General features: G+C 41.5%; 1 protein-coding gene across 6 annotated transcripts in view; it reads left to right on the top strand.

Annotated features, from left to right (window-relative positions):
• CEMIP2 (cell migration inducing hyaluronidase 2) overlaps positions 1–18111 on the top strand; it is a 79549-nt gene that overhangs the window by 38701 nt on the left and 22737 nt on the right. For all 6 annotated transcript variants that reach the window (XM_036079967.2, XM_036079951.2, XM_078062154.1 and 3 more), the window contains 6 exons: positions 1619–1747; positions 4263–4351; positions 9605–9736; positions 11499–11534; positions 12674–12829; positions 16083–16260. In XM_036079967.2, the coding sequence (XP_035935860.1) occupies positions 1619–1747; positions 4263–4351; positions 9605–9736; positions 11499–11534; positions 12674–12829; positions 16083–16260 (720 nt within the window). The remainder of the gene's footprint in view (positions 1–1618; positions 1748–4262; positions 4352–9604; positions 9737–11498; positions 11535–12673; positions 12830–16082; positions 16261–18111) is intronic.

Below are 18111 nucleotides of genomic sequence, written 5' to 3'. Positions count from 1 at the left end.
GTGTTACATTTCAAATGAACACCCAGAGCAGAGGTTCCTTTCAGCTTGTTTCAGAAGTCCTGGGTTGAAGATGAAAGCAAATTGCAAATGGTTCATGAAAAAATGTAAGGTGAGGTTGCCAGAAACCCTTCCTGGGGCTCATGTGGGATGAGAAGAAAGCGGGTCTCTCGTTTTCCATCTTATATTCGTTCTTCTTCCTTGTCATTCTGTGAGTTCTTTCTTTTCTTTCTAGAAAAACTGTTCCAGTAAAACTCATGTTTTGGCAAGGATTTTCCTCCCAAAATAAACCAAACTCTTTCTTCTTGTACGTTTCCACTGCCTTTTACAAAGCTCCCTTTACCTGTTTTGACACCACAGTGTTTAACAGGAAACAGTTGCTACCCCCTTGATGCCCCCCCCCACCCCCTCCCCAGACTCCATTGCGTCCTGGGAGGGTTTTCTCTACCCTCAGCTTTTAGGGCCGTGGTATGGAGCCTGCAGGTCTTCTACTGTGCTCCGTTTTGTGCCCCAAAGACTAGAGGAGGCAAAGACGTTTTTTCAGGGTAGTTTGTTTTATTAAGACCCATCTCTAAACCTGTATCATGGAAAAATGTTAAATATTGCATTCATTTTGGTGGGTAGGTGTATATGCTTCCCTCAGTTCATCTCTCTATGCTTCTAAAAAACTTTGTTACAATGAGTGTAATACCTAATACATATATTTTAGTTCTCTATTTCCCATCAGACTATGAATTCTTTGAGAATAGCCGTACTCCACACATGGCACAGAGTGGTCACTAAACAAATGTTTGCCAAAAGTGAATCTATAGCATACGTTTTGGACTGTATGTTAAAGTATGAACAACCTATTCAATCAAAGTTCTATTGCTTGAACTTGTTCTTCGCATGGGGCTGGTTTTTAATTAAACCATACAGTAAAAAAAAGAACCAAAACCACTTGTCGTGGGGAGTAAGACCACTAATTTTGATTTTTGTATCTCATTTTGAGGGTCAAAAATTGTGAAAACTGCTCTGTTAGTGCTGTTAGGTCAGTAATACTGAAAGTGAACAGACAGGATCCAGACTGAGACAGCATCCTGATTCATGCGTGTGGTGGTTTTTTTTCTTTGGCAAAAACTTGCCTTGGGACAGGAAGGGCATTGGAGTTGTTTGAAAGAAGTCAGTGAGCTCTGCGTGTTGGCGGATAGTTGTTTAATGAGTATGACTCATCTATTGATCAGGTTTGGAGGTAAACAGAAAAACACTCCTATTGCTAAAAGGCCGTGCTGTCCGAGGCACACGGAAGGAAGGAAGGCTTGTTTCGTTCTAATTCTGCATAACTTTTGAACGTAGATAATGACGGGAGAAGTATATTTTGAAAATGAGTTTTGGTATCAGCCAATTATTTCTATCCAGTACTGCAAGTAGAATTAAATTTGTTTTTTTAAAGCATGATTATAATGACTTTGAGGGGGCTAAATGAGTGCACAACTTTCATAGTCAATTCTGAGCCCGAAACAATGAAAAATTAGTGTTGAAAAGATTCAGTTTGCTTATGAAGCACTTAGTTCATTGAGCATGTTTCCTAGAGTGGCTTTATAAAGTAAGGCTTTTAATGATCTTGCCCTTTTAATGACAGGATGCTGGAATATGGTATTTATTCCACAAGGAACCTACGGGAGAATCCAGTGGATTGCAACTCTTAGCAAAACCAGAACTCACTCCATTGGGTATATTTTATAACAACAGGGTCCATTCAAGTTTTAAGGTAGGTTCCTAGGTTTTAACAAAATCAGTTCATGTGATTTCCAGGGTGAAGGATGGAAGGCTGAGAAATACAAGTGAGAAATGTCAGTTTTCGGTAAAACTTGTCATCAGAAAAAGTAATTTGTGATTAAAATAACAGACCCATAACCCTTCCACATTCAGGATTATGTACAGTATCCCATTTATACATGCACAGGCATGTCCACCAACAAAACGCATGTGCATACAATCTGAATAATTATAATGATGCACTTGATCCCTGTGTCCTCGTCCCCTCCCTCATTCCTTCCCTCCCTCCCTCTCACCTTCTTTTCAATGGTTAATACCATGTTTTGAGGATGTACACATTAGATAAGAAGCACGCTTTCTCTCTTCTCTCAGTTCACAATGTCAGTAGAACTTCCTCTTGGGCATTTAATCCTGATTATGTAGTAAAATATTATTTACGGTATTTGACCTAACTTAAAATGATGCAGATAAGTAAACGGAAGGCCACTTAGGAAGTCCAGTTTCCACGATATTTAGCATTCATCCCCACCCTCGAGTGATAACTTATATTTGCCTCATTTTGTACTCACAAGGCACTTTGATATTTTCATTTATATGATACAGTGCCCAGATTCTTTACCCTGATGTGATCCACATCAAAGTTCAATTAATACTTCCCATTTCCGATACTGAGAGGATCCTTTAGAAACCTAAGTGTGCTGTAATTTGATGAGTGGAATCACTTGAAGACTTGAGAGAGCAAAAAACCTTAGTCAGAATTATGTTTTTTGTGAGCTGAGTAGCTGATTAAAGCTAATCATTGTTGAGAGTACCATTTCGAAGTGGAAATCCTCAAAATTTTCTAATTATGTGATATAAAAAACATCTCATTCTAATTAATTTTTTAATGTCATATGCCATGAGGACATGTAATAATCTATTAATTATAAGAATATGAGGCCTAAATTATGAGTAGATGATTAGGTTTTAACTTGTTTAATTTTGGGCTGACTGTCCAGAATGATACTTTATAGCTAAGGGAAACTGACCCCTGGGAGTCCTCTGAGAGTAACCTGTCATCTTTGGATCAGTCGTCAGTACAGCAACACTGACCCTTCTGCTGTGGTTGCTCATGCCCCCAAATCTGTATCTAGTCCAGGTCAGTCACGTCTGTCTGAGCACCAACCGAGTACCATCTGGATGTCTCAGGGACATATAAGTAACATGTGTCCAAAACTAAAAATGCTTATTTTTATCCTCAGACCCATTCCCCTAGCTCTGTTTCACTGAATGAAACCACTGGTTTCCCCATTGCCCAAACTTAGAAACATATGAATCTTTATCACTCCCTTTCCCTCAGACATTTTGTTAATTCCTAAAGCATATTGTACCTCGTGAAGAAGTCTCGCTCTATCCATTTTCCCCCGTTAACTAGGCTGGCACAGGTCTAGGTCACCTTAATTTTTCTTCTGGATTATCGAGGTCATGTCTTACCTTATCTCTTATCTCTCTTTTTGTCCCTTTCTTTTTTCTTTTTTCCTAAATTTTTATTTATTTATTTATTTAAATTCAATTTAAGTAACATAGAGTGTATTATTCATTTCAGAGGTAGAACTTAGTGATTCATCAGTTGCATAGAACACCCAGTGCTCATTCCATCGAGTGCCCTCCTAAATATCCATCACCCAGTTACCCAATTTTTGTCCCCTTCTAATCCATTATCCATCCTGTTGGCTAGAGCATTCCTTCTTAACATACAGTTAATTACATTGCCTTTGTTAAAAGTCCCGTTGAATTGATTCTAATGTATCGACTCTACACTGTCCACCATTTGCTTCTCTTTAGCCTTCTTCCTTGCCATTCCTCCCTCCATACATTTCCTGTGAGTCCATCTGAGACTTTCTTCTCAGATGTGCCATGCTCTCCCTCACCTCCAGGCTTTTTGTACAAACGATATCCCTGAGTACTTTCCTCTGGGCTCTTCAGCTGCTTCCCATGCAGTCCCCGCTCTTTATCCCAACCCATTCTTTTTTGTGGCTGTGTCCTCCCCATCCTTTCTGGTTCAGCTTTAGGAGGTCACTGCTTTGCGGGGACCTCCTCTGCACCCTGTGTCTCCCACCTATGAGAAAGATCTCATTTGGTGCCTCTCTTCTGTGTTGCTAAAGCATCGTCTACTTCCTTCATCATATGCTTATCATACTGGATTATAATTGTTTATTTAATTGCACCTCTTCCTGCTAGTTTATATGTCAGCAACAGCAAAGACAATGGCTTTCTTGTTAATGTATAATGCTTGGTGCCTCCCATAAGGTAGGCACTAAATAAATATTTGTTGAATGACTAAGTAAAATTATATTAAGTAAAATATCCAGAAAAATAATTGTTTTCATAAAACCTTTGCTGTTTGTTCCTTTCGCCTCTTTTTGGTGGATGTGAGAAGCTACAACTAATTTTCATGAATCCTTATATATGTGTAGATTGATTCTTTAGGATTCATATTCATTTCGGTCCATTATTATATTTTCCAGGCTGGCTTGTTTATTGACAAAGGTGTCAAAACAACCAACGCTAGTGCGGCAGACCCAAGGGAGTACCTCTGTTTGGATAACAGTGCAAGGTAGGGCTCATTGTCGGACCTCACGCTCCAGCCATATCTTGCCAAAGCAAAACTTCCTGAGTTAAGCCATTGTGCTCTCTTCTCCACTAACACATTTATTATTTTTATTTAATTAATTATTCAATTTATTTTTTAAAAGATTTTATTTATTTCAGAGAGAGAGCACAGGAGAGCATGAGCGGGGTGGGGGGCAGAGAGGCAGGCTCCCCACTGAGCAGGGGGCCGGATCCGGGGCTCGATCCTGGGACTACAGGATCGTGACCTGAGCCAAAGGCAGACGCTCAACCAACTGAGCCACCCACGTGCCCCTCTGCTAACACATTTAAACTGAAGTTCTCAAAGTTTGCAGGAGGGCATTGGGAAAATATTTTTTTCTGCTGTTCTAAGTCCTGTGGCTGGTGTGTTTATTTTAAAATCTTACTGAGATGCCAGAGAAGTCAGTACTTTCTCCATTTTTTTCACAGTTGTAAATTGATCTTAGAGAGAGACGCAGAATGAGAAAGAAAAAGGAGAGAGAGATGTGAAAAACAGGGTCTACATTTGGCCTAAAGTAGAGCATGATTCCTTGAAAAAACGAGCTAAGATGTTTTAGTGTCATTCCTGAAAACCAAGGCATGTAGAATTTATTGTTAATGGTCAAAATGGAGCATTGCACTGCATGTATTTCACAGGGAAAGGTCTTGAACTTGATGAGCAAGCTAGTTTGGTTCAGTTGTCTGTAGGCTCAGAGTCCCATCATTGCTGGGCTCTATGTTACTCTCTTTTATAACCGCAAAATGTGGTTGGAATAGGGAGAACATTTCAACAAAGTTCTCTTCCATGCTAAATAAGAGCCAAAATAAATAACGTGTCCCCAGTGGAAATAAGAGTTTCTGGAAAAGAGATAGCAACTTAAAGTCCTATTCAGCAGAAACTGCATACGTGTTATTTTCCTGATACTTTAAGTTGACTGACCGACATCCGGTTTTGAAAGGGTGCTAGATTTAATAGGCTCTGTTGATAGACATTTAAGAAAAAGATACCAGGCCCTGTTGTTCATGAGGGAATAAGATAAGAGCCACACTGTGGGTTGGTGAGTGCATTTAAGTGCAAGGCAGGGTTCTTCCAACACAGTAATAAAGCATGAGGTCAGGAGAAAACTGGGCAAAGTACAGTTAGTAAAATTACTCATCAGGATTCCTTAAAGGTCAAGTTGAGCCTGAAATATCTTCAGGCAATGATCAGATGGCATTTGAGAAGCCAAGAAACTATGGACATGATTTAAATAAAACACAAGTTACCAGACACGTAATAGCCAAGTAAGATATGAAATAGGGAAAGAGGAGATGAACTTAAAAATGAAAAAGGAGCGTAGAGATGACAACCAATGATGAACCAAGAAGAGAATAGTAACTGGCAAAACAAAGAAATCTTTGCTGGCAGGACACTCCTGCTTTTTTAAGAGTTTATTTTAACTGGTAGAACTAATAGTGTGTACTTTACTTAGCATTAACAGAAAGATCCTTAAACACAACACAGTTGACTCTCTTCCCTGCCCTAAAAGTGATGTGTGAGTGTATGAGTGGATGGATGAGAATATATATATTTCAGAATTCATTAGAATTCTGAATTAGACTTGACAATAAAACAATTTATCCATAATGGCCTGAGTTCTTTACCGGGTATGTGTATATGATATTATGATGATGGTAGTTTTTTCCCTGCTCTCTATTATTTCTCTTGCCAGTTTATAAATGCACACATATTGGGAATTAGACTCCATTTGGAAGTTGTTATTGAGAAGAACTGATTATAGAAGATGAGTAACAAAACATTTGGCAGCTGGTGTATACATTTAATTTTGTATAAACTAATGTGTAGACTATGCCCACATGCATTCATGCAGTCCAGACATGAGTAAAAATGATAAAACTCTAACACAATGAGTAAAAAGCCAGCCCATGAATTAAACATCAGGCTCATGGGATCCAGAAGATTTTTAGTCTGTTCAACAAAGGAGAAGTTGACTCAACAGTTAATCAGATGAGCCTTTCCTTGTGTCTTCAAGATCTGAAATGACAGGCATCCAAATATGGGAAATTGTAACCCAAGAAAACTCTTGGTTTGAGATTGGGACATTTCATCCAAAGGAATGAAAGAGCATGAAAACCAACTAGTATTTAAAGCCGTGGACAATTAAGGGAGGTTGGAAAGCATGCTGAAAGCTCATGAATGAGGATGATGAAAAATTGGGAAAGATAGCTATCATCTACACATCAAGTAGGAAAGAGGTTGAAAATAAAGAGTATCCAAGCAAGTGGTCAACAGTTGATTTATATGGATAGGAATTTCAGAAAAGGGGCATCTGGGTGGCTCAGTCATTAAGCATCTGCCTTCGGCTCAGGTCATGATCCCAGGGTCCTGGGATCGAGCCCTGCACTGGGCTCCCTGCTTAGCAGGAAACCTGCTTCTCCCTCTCCCACTCCCCCTGCTTGTGTTCCCTCTCTCGCTGTGTCTCTCTCTGTCAAATAAATAAATAAAATCTTAAAAAAAAAAGGAATTTCAGAAAAGACAAGATGGCAGCACAGTGTTGCCTTATGATACTTTTTTTTGCCTGCTTTTAGAACATTGTCTAGTTTTCTTTCCAGAACTCTTCCGTTTGCTTGATATTATGTAATGACTGCGCATCTGTTTTCCAGCAAGCACAATGCCAGAGAGTGGGTGATGGCCTAGAGTCAGACTTTTCACCCCTTAGGTCAGAGCTATTTAGTGTAAGGGGTCATATACACAGTCGAAGGGCGGATATAACACTTGCCAGATTGGTCTCCTGTGGTCCATTGTCTACAATCCTTTCACCAAGTAGCAGCTAGTGACCAGTTTAAAAAAAAAAAAAAAAATGATATCTAGTTGTATCACTTCCTTGCTTCCCTGTTTCTGAAGACAGTCCATCACATCTATCTGTCTGTCTTTCTATTTATCCACCTGCTTTTTTGAGGTATGATTACTATGTAACTGTGCATATTTAATGTATACAATTCGGGGAGTTTGGGGATAGGTATACAACCATGAAACCATCACCACCGTCAAGGTCATAGACCTAGCCATCACCTCCCAAAGTTTTCTCTCATATCCTTTATCATTTTAAAAATTTAAGAATATTTTTCATGCATCTGTGGTAAGAGCATTTACCCTAAGATCTACACTCCGAGCAAATGTTAAGTGCACAATAGAGGATTATTAGCTATGGGCACCAGGCTGTATGGTAGATCCTTAGAATGTATTTATTTTGCACAGGGGTGCCTGGGTGGCTCACTCAGTTAAGCGTCTGACTTGATTTCGGCTCAGGTCATGATCTCAGTGTCATGAGATTGAGCCCTGTGTGGGGCTCTTGCTGAGCATGGAGACTGTTTGAGATTCTCTTTCTCCCTCTCCCTCTGCCCCTCCCAGCCTTGGTGCATGCGCACGTGCTCTCTCTAAAAAAAAAAAAAAAATAGAATTTGTTTATCTTGCATAAGTAAAATTTTGTACCGTTCGGCCATCACCTCCCTGTATCCTGCTCCCCCCAGGCCCTCACAGCTATTATTCTATGCTCCGCTTTTCCCACTGCATTTAAAATAAAGAATCACATCCTTGCCTGGCACATGCTCAGCTCTCTATCCTCTGCCCCATGCTTTTTCTTTATCTTCTTCTTTTTTAAAGATTTTATTTATTTATTTGAGAGAGAGAGAGCACAAGCAGGGGGGAGTGGGAGGGGGAGAAGCAGCCTCCACCCTGAGCAGGGAGTCAGATGCGGGGCTCGATCCCAGGACCCCGGGATCATGACCTGAGCAGAAGGCAGATGCTTAACCCCACTGAGCCACCCAGGCACCCCTGCCTGATGCTCTTTACTCTCTAGCCAACTTGCTTGTTCTCCGAATGTGCCAAGCTCAGCCGTGCCTAAGGATCTTTGCACTTGCTGTTCTCTGGTTTCTTCTCCCATCACAGTACCTACCGTGGGCCAGCAACCAAGGTAGTGACATTTGAGCGAATGGTATTTGGTGACTGCATGTTTGAAAATCTCAAACTGTTGGGACGCCTGGATGGCGCAGGTGGTTGGGCATCTGCCTTCGGCTCAGGTCGTGATCCCAGGGTCCCAGGATCGAGTCCTGCATCGGGCTCCTTGCTCAGCGGAGAGTTTGCTTCTCTCTCTGCCTGCCACTCCCCCTGCTTGTGTGCTTTCTCTCTCTGACAAATAAATAAACAAAATCTTAAAAAAAAAAAAAAAAAAGAAAAAATCTCAAACTGCTGAATTGGTTTTTAAAAGCTATCTAGTTGTTTCTCTCCCCCCCTCCCCAAGCTTTTTAAGATTAAGATAGAAATGATCTTTTTTTTAAAAAAATAGGTGACCTTATGGAATTATTTATTCAATTTGTTGTAGGGGACAGTTTTTGACACCAATTTTTTGACCTTTTTATTAAGGTCCTTGTAAGTGTTCTAGAAAGAAGAGAATAAAGAAGGTAAAATTCAGTCTCTGTAATGAATAAGTTAATTAAATACAATCTGTCTTAAATTTAGGGATGTTTAAGATCTTGAACAGTTTTATCTCTGTATCTAAAACATTTCACCAGCACACAACTCAAATAATATTCTAGTTCACATATATGTATGTTGACATATCTGATGAATTTATTCAGTATGTTTTAAAGAAATTCTTTTTTTAAAGATTTTATTTATTTATTTGAGAGAGAGAATGAGAGACAGCATGAGAGGGAGGAGGGTCAGAGGGAGAAGCAGACTCCCCGCCGAGCAGGGAGCCTGATGCGGGACTCGATCCCAGGACTCCAGGATCATGACCAGAGCCGAAGGCAGTTGCTTAACCAACTGAGCCACCCAGGCGTCCCTCAGTATGTTTATATATTAGTGTCATGTAGCTTAAGAATTTGTGAAAACATACCAGATTTCCTGGTCTGAGGGTTTTTTTGTTTGTTTGTTTGTTTTGAAATGGTTTTCATGTTTAGAATGTTCTGCAGTATCCCATTCTATAATATAAGTTGATTTAAAAAAATAACTAAGAATTTATGAAACTAGTTCTCTGGAATCTTACGTAAGTAAACGTAAATTTTTTTTTCAATATCTGAAATACAAATAATGAATTTGTAAGTTGTGCCTTAAGATTTTGTTTGTTTGTTTTGGTCAAATATAAATCCTGCCTTTTGACACTTAAGCTTAAAATTGTAAATAGTTGGTTTCCAGTGCCTTTTTAAAAAGTTTTTTTTTTTTTTTTTAAACCCCAAGGTTTAGGCCTCATCAGGATGCAGACCCTGAAAAGCCACGTGTTGCTGCTTTAATTGACAGGCTCATTTCTTTTAAAAATAATGACAACGGAGCTTGGGTCAGAGGGGGAGACATTGTCGTTCAGAATTCAGCGTAGGTATTCTCTGCAAAGTCATTATCTGATAACACCGATGTATGTATGAATTTATTTATTTATTTTTGATGTATTTATTTTTTAAAGCTATTAAAAAAAAAACCCCAGTATACTAAAAGTACAGTGATAGTTTCTGGAATTCTATTATTATTATTATTATTATTATTATTATTTTTGTTTGTTTTAAAGATTTTATTTATTTATTTGACAGAGAGAGAGACAGTGAGAGAGGGAACACAAGCAGGGGGAGTAGGAGAGGGAGAGGCAGGCTTCCCGCGGAGCAGGGAACCCGATGCAGGGCTCAATCCCAGGACCCTGGGATCATGATCTGAGCCGAAGGCAGACGCTTAACGACTGAGCCACCCAGGCGCCCCTAGTATTATTATTATTTTTAAGTTTATTTGTTTTTAATAATCTCTGTACTCAACGTGGGGCTCGAACTCACAACCCTGAGATCAAGAGTTGCCTGCTCTTCTGCCTGAGCCAGCCAGACGCCCCTGGAATCATATTATTATTACTAATAGACAGGGTGAGCTCTGAGGAAGTATGCTCGCGCTCACGGACTGCAAATGTTTGGAATTCTGCTGCTTTTATTGGAACTGAACTTGTCTGGTGACATGAGAGTTTTTTTTTTTTTTTTTTTTTTTTTTAAAGATTTTATTTATTTATTTGAGAGAGAGAGAATGAGAGACAGAGAGCATGAGAGGGAGGAGGGTCAGAGGGAGAAGCAGACTCCCTGCCGAGCAGGGAGCCCGATGCGGGACTCGATCCCGGGACTCCAGGATCATGACCTGAGCCGAAGGCAGTCGCTTAACCAACTGAGCCACCCAGGCGCCCGACATGAGAGTTTTTTGATGAGATTGAGCAGAAACTGGGGATTTAACTTGATAGAACAAACATGGTCTATGTCAGAGAGCTAAATAAAGATTTTGAAACTACCTGGGTTTTTTTCCTTTCCTTTTGGAAACTCAGAAGTTTTTCTGATACTCTTCCACTGCCATTCAAAACAAAAGTTGTGAATTCCACCTTAATAAGTCTGTTGACTTATGTCTTAACATGACTTGAATCAGTAAGCATCTCACTTTTTCCCATTTGTATAATTTTAGGAGAAGTCTTCATGTACGTTGAGCTAAGAGTTGGTGTTCAAGAGTCTAGAAAAACATGTTTTTTCTGGCTAGCACTGATGTTAGCTCCTGGCATTTTACCGTCACCTCTGACTTCCATCGTGCAAAAAATTAATTTTGTATTAAGTCTGTAGAAGTAGCTTGGGTATTAGTGTTGAAGATTTTAAAGAGGATACCATGATCTGATTGTTTTCCAAAATAATTATAAAAGTAACAATGACAGCCCACACTGCAGCCTGCTGACTCTGTGCCAGGCGCTGTCCTAAAGGGGTGCGATTAATTAGGATGTTTAATGCCCCTGAGTATCCGATGAGGAGGGTTATGTTATTGCTTCAACTTCTAGGTGAGCAGACTGAGGGAGAGTCAGCTCGAGTCACTTGCTCAAGGTCACGCAGGGTCACGCAGGGTCACGCAGGGTCACGCAACCAGTAATCGGCAAAGCCACGGTTTGAACCGGGTGCCTTCACTGTGGAGTCTGTGCTTTTAGCTACTGGGAAGTGAAACGGCTTTCTGTGGTCTTGGAGAGTAAACATTATTGGAACCTTCTGCATTTCCTAAAACTTGAATCCTGAGAGAAATGATCTCTTGTCACATGAGGTGGTAAATCAAGTGTTCTTTATTCTCTTTTCTCTTCTAGATTTGCAGATAATGGAATAGGACTGACCTTTGCCAGGTTTGTAGTCACTTTAAAAATACTTCCTTGATTATTTTAAAGCTGTAAGGTATAATAGCCTGGGTTTTTTGTTTTTGTTTGATCAGACATAGGAATGTTATATCATTATATTAGCATTAAAAAAAAAAAACAAAACAGCACCCACTTCCTGATACCACTAGAGGGCCAAAAATACATTTTTCTTAATTGAATTCGTACCAAAGTTGGAGGTTAATATAGCTGGAATTACATAGAAAGGCAGGTCCGTCAAATTTTTTGCTTAGACGAAAACACTTGAGGGACGCCTGGGTGGCTCAGTCGGTTGAGCGTCTGCCTTCGGCTCAGGTCATGATCCCGGCGTCCTGGGATCGAGCCCTGCGTCGGGCTCCCTGCTCAGTGGGGACCCTGCTTCTCCCTCTCCCACTCCCCCTGCTTGTGCTCTCTCTCTCTCTCTCATAAATAAATAAATAAAATCTTAAAAAAAAAAAGAAGAAAACACTTGAGAGGAAGAATAACAGTTGGGAACATATTAAGTAACTTCTTTCCTAGAAGCTGGTCTAACTTCGCAGTGATCTTTTAGACCTGAACTTGTCATGTGACATCTTTGTCTCCGGAGAACCGTTATTTGGGCTGTTGTCGTAAACGTGCTTGCCCTCGAAACTGTTACTTTCTGGGCAAGTTCATTCTCCCGGTTGCAGTGCTGTTGCTTGAGACTAATCCATTGTTGCTGCTGAATGCAGTTTCGTTTGTTTACTCCGCAAACCACGTATTGATTTCTATGAGGTATGTTCACAGTTTAGAAGGACTTTCTGATGACTTGATAATATGTATTTGAAGAAGCTCCTGGCTGTTTTGAAAACTTTCAGCTTTTCCAGCTGTAGCTTGCCTTTTTTTTTTTTTTTTTTTTAAGATTTTATTTATTTATTTGTCAGAGCGCAAGCAGGGGGAACAGCAGAGGGAGAGGGAGAAGCATGGTCCCCACTGAGCAGGGAGCCCGATGCAGGACTCGATCCCAGGACCCTAGGATCATGACCCGAGCCGAAGGCAGACGCCCAACCGACTGAGCCACCCAGGGGTCCCCAGCTATCGCTTGCCTTTATCTGAGGGTCAATTTAAATCTCCTGGAGAGGGGAGGGTAATGGTTATACTCGTTTTCACAGCGATGGAAGCTTCCCAAGTGATGAAGGCTCCAGCCAAGAGGTGTCCGAATCTCTCTTTGTTGGGGAGAGCAGGAATTACGGCTTCCAGGGTGGTCAGAACAAGTATGTGGGTACTGGAGGAATAGACCAGAAGCCCCGGACCCTGCCTCGGAACAGGTAAGCATTGCTTAGCAGCAGACTGTTACATTTGAACAGTAAATGAAAACCTAACCCTTTACGGAAGATTCTGTAGTAATCCTGGGTGGACTGGTTCCCACTGTGACACTTTTCCCACCTTATCTAATTACCACTATTATTATTTTTGGTATCATTGCTATTACCGTTGTGTATGTTATCTTCTGGAATTCTGGAGCATGAACAATCAAATGCTTTATAGATTTCATTATCAATTGTTTAACAAAGGAAGCAATCTCGTTTTTCATTTCTTGCGTGAGGCCTTATATAAGCTGCCGCTTTTTTTGTTTTCTTCTTTCTTGAGCCACAGAAAGTTGGCCAAATTGTAAACTATGACATGAGGTCACTTTTGCCTCAATTTGTGAGGTTGGCTTGCAGAAATAGCCACCGGAAAAAGGAAATAACCTATTGAAACGAGTCCTAGAAAATAAGAGTGGTAGAAGCCGAAGCTGCCTCAAACCCTAACCCCGGCCATATAATTACCAGTGTTTCAGTTGTACGGAGGAGACTACTGGCATATTTTCTGTCAAAATAATCACAGAGTCATTAAAATAGTACTTACCCCCAGAAAGATTGTTCAGAGCTTTTAGGGAACTGTTAACTACGTAATCCATACCTTAGTTCTGAGACGAAGTTTGGAATTGTCCTCATTTTCCTTGTGAGAAAAACAACTCATGTTCTATTTTTTTTTATTTTTTTATTGTTAATGTTAATCCCCATACATTACATTATTAGTTTTAGATATAGTGTTCCATGATTCATTGTTTGTGCATAACACCCAGTGCTCCATGCAGAACGTGCCCTCCTCAATACCCATCACCAGGCTAACCCATCCTCCCACCCCCTCCCCTCTAGAACCCTCAGTTTGTTTTTCAGAGTCCATCGTCTCTCATGGTTTGTCTCCCCCTCCGATTTCCCCCCCTTCATTCTTCCCCTGCTGCTACATTCTTCTTCTTCTTTTTTTCTTTCTTAACATATATTGCATTATTTGTTTCAGAGGTACGGATCTGAGATTCAACAGTCTTGCACAATTCACAGTGCTCACCAGAGCACATACCCTCCCCAATGTCCATCACCCAGTCACCCCATCCCTCCCACCCCACCCCCCACTCCAGCAACCCTCAGTTTGTTTCCTGACAACTCATGTTCTAAAGGTCTCACATTAGAGCTACTGCCAGAATCCATCAAGCAGCGATTCCCTTGAAGTTGTGCACCGTCTGTGGCTGTTGGGCCAGGACGGGTCGGGGGGGATGGGCCCAACGGGCTGCTAGCTTTGAGGGCCAAACAGGCTTTCCTAGCTTCTGGCCAAGAGTGAGTTTGGTCCCACTCCCCCTGTGCTTGTCGTTGGGAAATCTTGAATGCCATTATAAGCTACGCTCTGTGTAGCACTGCTGTTGGCCAGACTATGTGGAAACCACTGGGACAGAAACTTCATGGATTTTTAATAGCTAACATTTATTAAACGCTGACAATGTGTCAGGCCCCGTCCTAAATACTTCATTCTTCGCTTAATCCTTGCAAAGCCCAATGAGGTAGGTACTGTCATTGTCCTGCTTTACAAATGAGGAGCTTACTAAAAGCGGCTGAGGTGGGATTCAAATCCTGTGAGTTTGCCTTCAGCACGGTGCCTGTCACAGTTACGCTGTGGCTGTCTCTTCTGATGTGTAACGAAAAACGACCTTGTTGGTTGGCAGATGGTGGGAGTTTGATGGTGGCCAGCTCCATTCTTTTATTTTACATTAGCCTGCAGTTTCTTTTTCTTTTCTCTTTTTATTTATTTATTTTTAAAGATTTTATTTATTTGACAGAGGGATACACAGTGAGAGAGGGAACACAAGCAGGGGGAGTGGGAGAGGGAGAAGCAGACTCCCCGCCGAGCAGGGAGCCCGATGCGGGGCTCGATCCCAGGACTCCGGGATCATGACCTGAACCGAAGGCAGACGCTTAACGACTGAGCCACTCAGGCGCCCCTCTTTTTTTTTAATTGAAGTATAGTTGACTTACAGTATTATGTTTCAGGTGTGCAAAATCCTGACTCGACAATCATATACATTATGTGGCCTCCAGTTTTATTTCAAAATGCTTACTGCTTCTTTGTGAAGGAGGATTTTCCAAAACAAAGACTCCTCATTGGTCAATAGATCCAGTCTTTATTTTACTGGGTCTTGACGACTTTTTCTATGAGAGAGAACCATTTTGGGATCTATCCTTAGAAATATATCAAGATGCATAGATTTTTTAACCAGACTATTTCATTTCCTTGCTAGCATGTACGCTTTTACTGTAAAACACTGCCAAGTTGTAAACTAAAGTTGCTGTAGAAATCCTCGGCAGTGCCATTAAAGAATTTAACAGGGTAGGGTGCCTGGGTGGCTCAGTCGTTAAGCGTCTGCCTTCGGCTCAGGTCATGATCCCAGGGTCCTGGGATCGAGTCCCACATCGGGCTCCCTCCTCGAGGGGAAGCCTGCTTCTCCCTCTCCCACTCCCCCTGCTTGTGTTCCTGCTCTCGCTTTCTCTGTCTCTGTCAAATAAATAAATAAAATCTTTAAAAAAAAAAAAAGAATTTAACAGGGTAGACACCTAAAGGATACAGAATATTACGGGTTTTTGTACCTTGATTATGATTAATGATATATGATTAGTCGGTTAAGGAGCTTGTGTTTGAACAGAAAGGAGGAAAATGAATAAACTGAATTTCTCATTCCAGCCAGCCCCTTTGACATAGTAAGCCTTGAGGATTTACACTTTTATACTTTTAAGTGTATCATTTCATCTTATTACTATCATTTAGTGGCTTGAAAGGAGGTTCTCTCTGTGAAAGCACAGATTTGTCTTTTGTTCTCCTGCCAGAGATTTTGGAATCAAAATGAAAGTGTATGCGTTCCCAAATAAAAGGTCTTAACTGGGTTGATTCAAGGCAGTAAAAGTCACGTCTTCAGAGGGGCCTCCATTCTGTCCCAAACAGCATGTCTCTCACCCCCAATCTGTCGTAGTACCATCTCTCACTGCCCCCATAGCACTTACTATCTGAAATTATCCGTTGTTGTTCTCTTTGCCTCTCCCATTGCAGTGTATGTTTCGTTTGAACAGGGATCTTATCTTGGTACCACTGGATCCTAGAATTGTGCTTAGTGTGTCCGGGAGATTCAATAGTGTTTATAAAACAAATGTGTGAGTGAAGTGCCGATACAGGGAGGGGCCCATGTGCATTAAACAAAATCTTGTATTTCAACAGGACGTTCCCCATTAGAGGCTTTCAGATTTATGACGGACCCATTCATCTAACCAGGTGTACTTTCAAAAAATACGTGCCCACCCCGGATAGGTACACCAGTGCTATTGGGTTCCTCGTGAAGAATCCCTGGCAGATAACTCCCAGGAATAACATCTCCCTCGTGAAGTTTGGTCCACATGTAAGTATGTCCTTACTGTACCCATGTGGTGACCATGGCGGGGGCGGGGGCGGGGGGGGGCGGAGAATAGCTCATTCCCAAAGACAAAAACACAAAGTAACAAAGTAACTCAGTTGTACTGAGTCTTTACAACTGGCAGGAGAAGTAGATGCAAGAGAGACTCCTCATTCCATGCACACTGTCCTGTTGAGTTCAAGTTGAGAACAGAAGTCCCGTGTGACCTGAGGTATTTTTGACCTTCAAGTGATACCTCAGAAGGGACATTGGCTTAAAGTGATGACACGGGCATGGGTATGGGAGAGTTTCAGAGGAACAGCAGGACATAGCATTTGGGGAAGTTCTTTGTAATAATCTACGAAGAGAGCTGAGTTCTTTCTGGTATTTTACTTGTCTGGGGCTTAGTCTTCTGGGGAACCAGAGGATAAAAGGATGGGAAAGAAGAGGAGTACGGGGCTGGTATAAGCCAGATACAGCTACAAACTGTTGGAAGGTTTTTATGAAGACTGCAAAGAAGACTGAGAAATAATTGTTTACAATGCAGTAGCCTAGAGAAATCGTTTTCTTAGTAGTTTCATCAGTGCCGTCTGGACCCTGAGCACACAGGATAGTTGATTACGTACCTCACCCTCCGCCATCTTGCCTGTTCCAAGATGACTGTGGAACAGGGAGGTTGAGTCTCAGGCCTCCTTGCTCACCGCTCCCACGGGGGCTGCAACTGGGAAGTGGCTCGTGGTTCTCTCATTCATGTCCACAGGCAGACTCTGCCTCGTTTAAAATAGAACATGGGATAGTTTACCAGAGTCTGTATCTGGTTTTCCAGAATGGCTGAGGCATGAAACAGAAGCCCAGGTGCAGATTGGGGTGCCATCTTGGTTGACCGGTTCTCTTTTAGGTCCTGTGACTCCAGGGGAAAGAGGGAGGGCTACACTAGTGGATAGCTTCCCATATAAGTAAATAGGGCGGTCCTTGGAGCAGCTTTCCAGGGTAGAGGTTGGGCGTTCACTTACTGCCCACACAGACCTTTCCGTACGCGGAGTTCTAGTGACCCCTGATGCAGTTGTTCTGAAAAACAGTTCATCGGGTGTTAACATTGGCTGTGGGGTTCCCGAGTTCTAACATCCGTGCTGTTCGAGTGTAGTGGTCATCAGCCTGGGGGGGTCTGATGGTGCTAATGCCCTGGGAACAGTCTGTAAAGGGGATGGTTTGCCAATTTCGTTCTCTCCGAAAAGGTGGGAAATATGCCCTAAACGTCTCTTAGATTCAACCATAGAAGGTACAGGGAAATGAAAAAAAAAAAGCCTACAACTAAGAATGTAGAGCCACTTGTCCCAAACATCACTGATTTTTCATTGAGTTGCCCATCATTTAGATGTTCAGCTGATTTTACAACATCCGAGGGTGATGAGTACATGAAAGCATTTTAGAGGTGTATCTGCAAGGCTTTGCATAACGTGAATAATTTACCACTAATAAGAAGCAGCTAAGGACTATAAAACGTGTCACCTGCAGCCTGCTTTGCAGCTGTGAACTATGTGTTTAACAAAAGCCTTAAATTAACTCTACCTGACATGGAAATTACTCTGCTGGGTTTGGTCGATGTTGAGGAGACAGTAACACTTTTCAGCAGATTCTGGTGCGTCCAGCGGTCCCCCAGCATACCAAGGCAACACTTGGACGGTGTTTCAGTTTGCAGCTATACTTGTTTTTTGGTGGTGGGATGGGTAGGGGGAGTCAAATGAACAAGCAACTAAAGCATTTGGAGTGAAATAAAATGATGAACTAGCTCAGAAGATAGAATTTATAATAGATTTTTATTTACTTGAGTTATAATTAGCAGGCAGGGAAATGCAC

The sequence above is a fragment of the Halichoerus grypus genome, chromosome 14, assembly GCF_964656455.1.
Source record: "Halichoerus grypus chromosome 14, mHalGry1.hap1.1, whole genome shotgun sequence".
Taxonomy (NCBI): Eukaryota; Metazoa; Chordata; class Mammalia; order Carnivora; family Phocidae; genus Halichoerus; species Halichoerus grypus.
The sequence above is the reverse complement of the archived record's forward strand: the minus strand, read 5'-3'. Positions and strand labels throughout refer to the sequence as shown.